We start from the raw sequence: 2,287 nt of genomic DNA, 5'->3' as shown, positions 1-2,287 counted from the left end.
GCTGGCCTGTGGAGGGGTCAAGGTCATGCTGGGTCAGCACCAGTTGGGACTGATGCTCTGCCAGGCTCTGCGAATACTCACCCAGGACTGGGCTTACCCTGGGACTGTAGCGTGAGGTGAGGCTGGGTGGGACTCACACAGGCAGGTGGGACCTGCCCACAGCCACTGTCTCTTCATGGGATGGTGGGGGGCACCCAGGACAGCCCGGCTTTTCCATGCCTTGTCCAAGCTCACCCATCCAAGCAGGTCTAGGGGCAGGACTGGAGGAGGGCTTCCAGGAGGCAGAGGACATGGCAGCACCTTCCCAGGTCTGCCACCAAGGCGCCAGGATGGGAAGATTGTATTGGAGGTTTGCCCCTTTAAAAAAAACTTTTCTCTTGGGAACCCAGAATGTTTGCCAGGAACAAGACCATGGAGGGCAGGTTGGGCCATGTCTGTCCCCGGATCCAGAAGCCCCAGTCAGCTTCCTTCCCCTGCTGGGAGCACTTCCTGCACCCCCCTGGCTAAAATGCCCCCACCCAGCTCTTAACCTCTTGCTGAGAGCAGTGGAGCATCCATCCCACTTTACAGATGAGAAAACTGAGGCTCTGTGGTGAGAGACTTGTCCGGGGCCACTCTGCAGTCCCGGGCACAGCCTGAGTCCAGCCTCCGGCCTCCTGGCTCCCATGGGCTCAGAGCCTCTGCTCAGGCCGGGACCAGGCCTCGAGGCTGCCTGGGCCCAGCTCCCTGCTCTGCCTACAAGGCTATGCAGGAAGGACGCCAGGAGGGGACTGCAGAGCAGTGACTGACCTTGTGTTGCCAGCCAGCTGGGCCTGGGCAACAGGAAGCGGCAAGTCCCGTGGGCGGGCAACCAGCATTTGTGCGGTCAGCAGAGCGGAGGCATCCCCACCAGGAGGCCGAGTGGCCTGGGGGAGGGAGACCGGCTGCAGTTCCCCTCCCTCCCGCACTGGCTCGGCTGCTGGGTGGGATGGACAGCCTGGCCAGAGGCCTTGGAGGTGATGAGGAGACTGAGGTCTGTAGGCAGAAGGAGCTTGCCACGCTCCACAGCAAGGTGGATGCCCACTGGGCCCAGGGCAGCCCCCGATCCAGGGCCTTCGCTGCACCTCTGCTCACCTGTGCCCATGTGAGTGGGCAGTCACTCAACCTGGGCCCTCTCCTGGAGCTGGGAGGTCTCTCCTGGTGGCACAAATTTGGGGTCAGCCTGGGGCTCATGTACAGGTTCTCCCACCCATTCACTGTGACAGGGGTAAATTATGGATTCTCTCTGTGTCTCAGTTTTCCCATCATGAGTGATGGGAAGTAATGCTAGCCTTGCAGAGGAGGGATGGCGGTGAGGTGGCTCCTGGTGGCTCCATCCCCCTCTCCATCACTCCCCACACCCTGTGCCTGTAGCTTTAGGGCATGAGGGGGCACGTGGGAGGGCCGAAAGAGAGCTTCCTGGCAGGAGCACCAGCTGGGTACAGGACGCTGGAGGCTGCAGAGGGCAGTCCTGGGGGCACCAAATCTGAACCCCTCTCACCCCAAAGATCCAGTCACTGTTGTTGAGGCTCTGCACCCCCTTCCTGCTCCCCAAGCCTTTAGAAGGGGCTCGGGGGCCAGACCGGAGGCTGGGGAATGGCCCGAGTAACCTTTCTCCTGTGCTCCGGGCCCACTTCCCTTCCCCGGGGCTTTGCAGAATCTTCCCGGGAAGGAGGAAGGTTAGAGAGGAGGGACCAAGGTCAGTAGGAGAGAGAGAGCCTGAGAGAGCTGCACCCTTCACTCACAGAGGGGCAGCCACGCAGAGTGAGGGGAGCGGGCAGGCAGGCCAGGGCCCCCGGGAGCCACGCCAGGCTGCCTGGGCAAAAGGGTACCGCCAAAAGCCCCAGGTGGAGTGCCAGCCCTCCCTGCTCAGGCTTGGGTAGAGGCAGAGGTACTTTGGTCCCCAAGCTGGGCCGCTGCCCCTGCAGGTGGTCACGCTGGTGGGTGGCAGACAGACAGGTGGACGGAGCAGGTGCCTGGGAGGGTGCCAGGGCCTGTGTCTGCGGCCCAAAGTCCTCTTGCCCTCGTTGGGAGCCGGCTGAGCTGCCTCCTCTGAGACAGCCCCCCCCCTCCAGAGCCCACGACTCCCCAGGGGCTCACTCTGACCCTCTGCTCTTTCTCTTCCAGATGCTGCTGGTGGCCACAGGCTGGCACCAGGGCCCTGGACTTTAGAAGCCGTTGCTGCCCTCTCTGTCACCTGAAGCGGGGCCCTCTCCCATCCCCCCCTTGCCCCGCCTCCCTGCCCCCGCCGGGCCGGCCCTGCCCGCCG

The 2,287-nt window shown here is 63.4% G+C and overlaps 1 protein-coding gene across 1 annotated transcript in view; it reads left to right on the top strand.

Moving 5' to 3' along the window:
• Nucleotides 1–967: 967 nt before the first annotated feature.
• Nucleotides 968–2,287, top strand: part of LOC105509124 (brain-specific angiogenesis inhibitor 1) — a 27,256-nt gene continuing 25,936 nt past the window's right edge. Inside the window, exons 1-2 of the mRNA XM_011938227.1 lie at nucleotides 968–1,123; nucleotides 1,527–1,623. Coding sequence (XP_011793617.1) covers nucleotides 968–1,123; nucleotides 1,527–1,623 — 253 coding nt within the window. The remainder of the gene's footprint in view (nucleotides 1,124–1,526; nucleotides 1,624–2,287) is intronic.

This window comes from Colobus angolensis, unplaced genomic scaffold, assembly GCF_000951035.1.
Source record: "Colobus angolensis palliatus isolate OR3802 unplaced genomic scaffold, Cang.pa_1.0 Scaffold17, whole genome shotgun sequence".
NCBI classification, from domain to species: Eukaryota; Metazoa; Chordata; class Mammalia; order Primates; family Cercopithecidae; genus Colobus; species Colobus angolensis.
The sequence above is the reverse complement of the archived record's forward strand: the minus strand, read 5'-3'. Positions and strand labels throughout refer to the sequence as shown.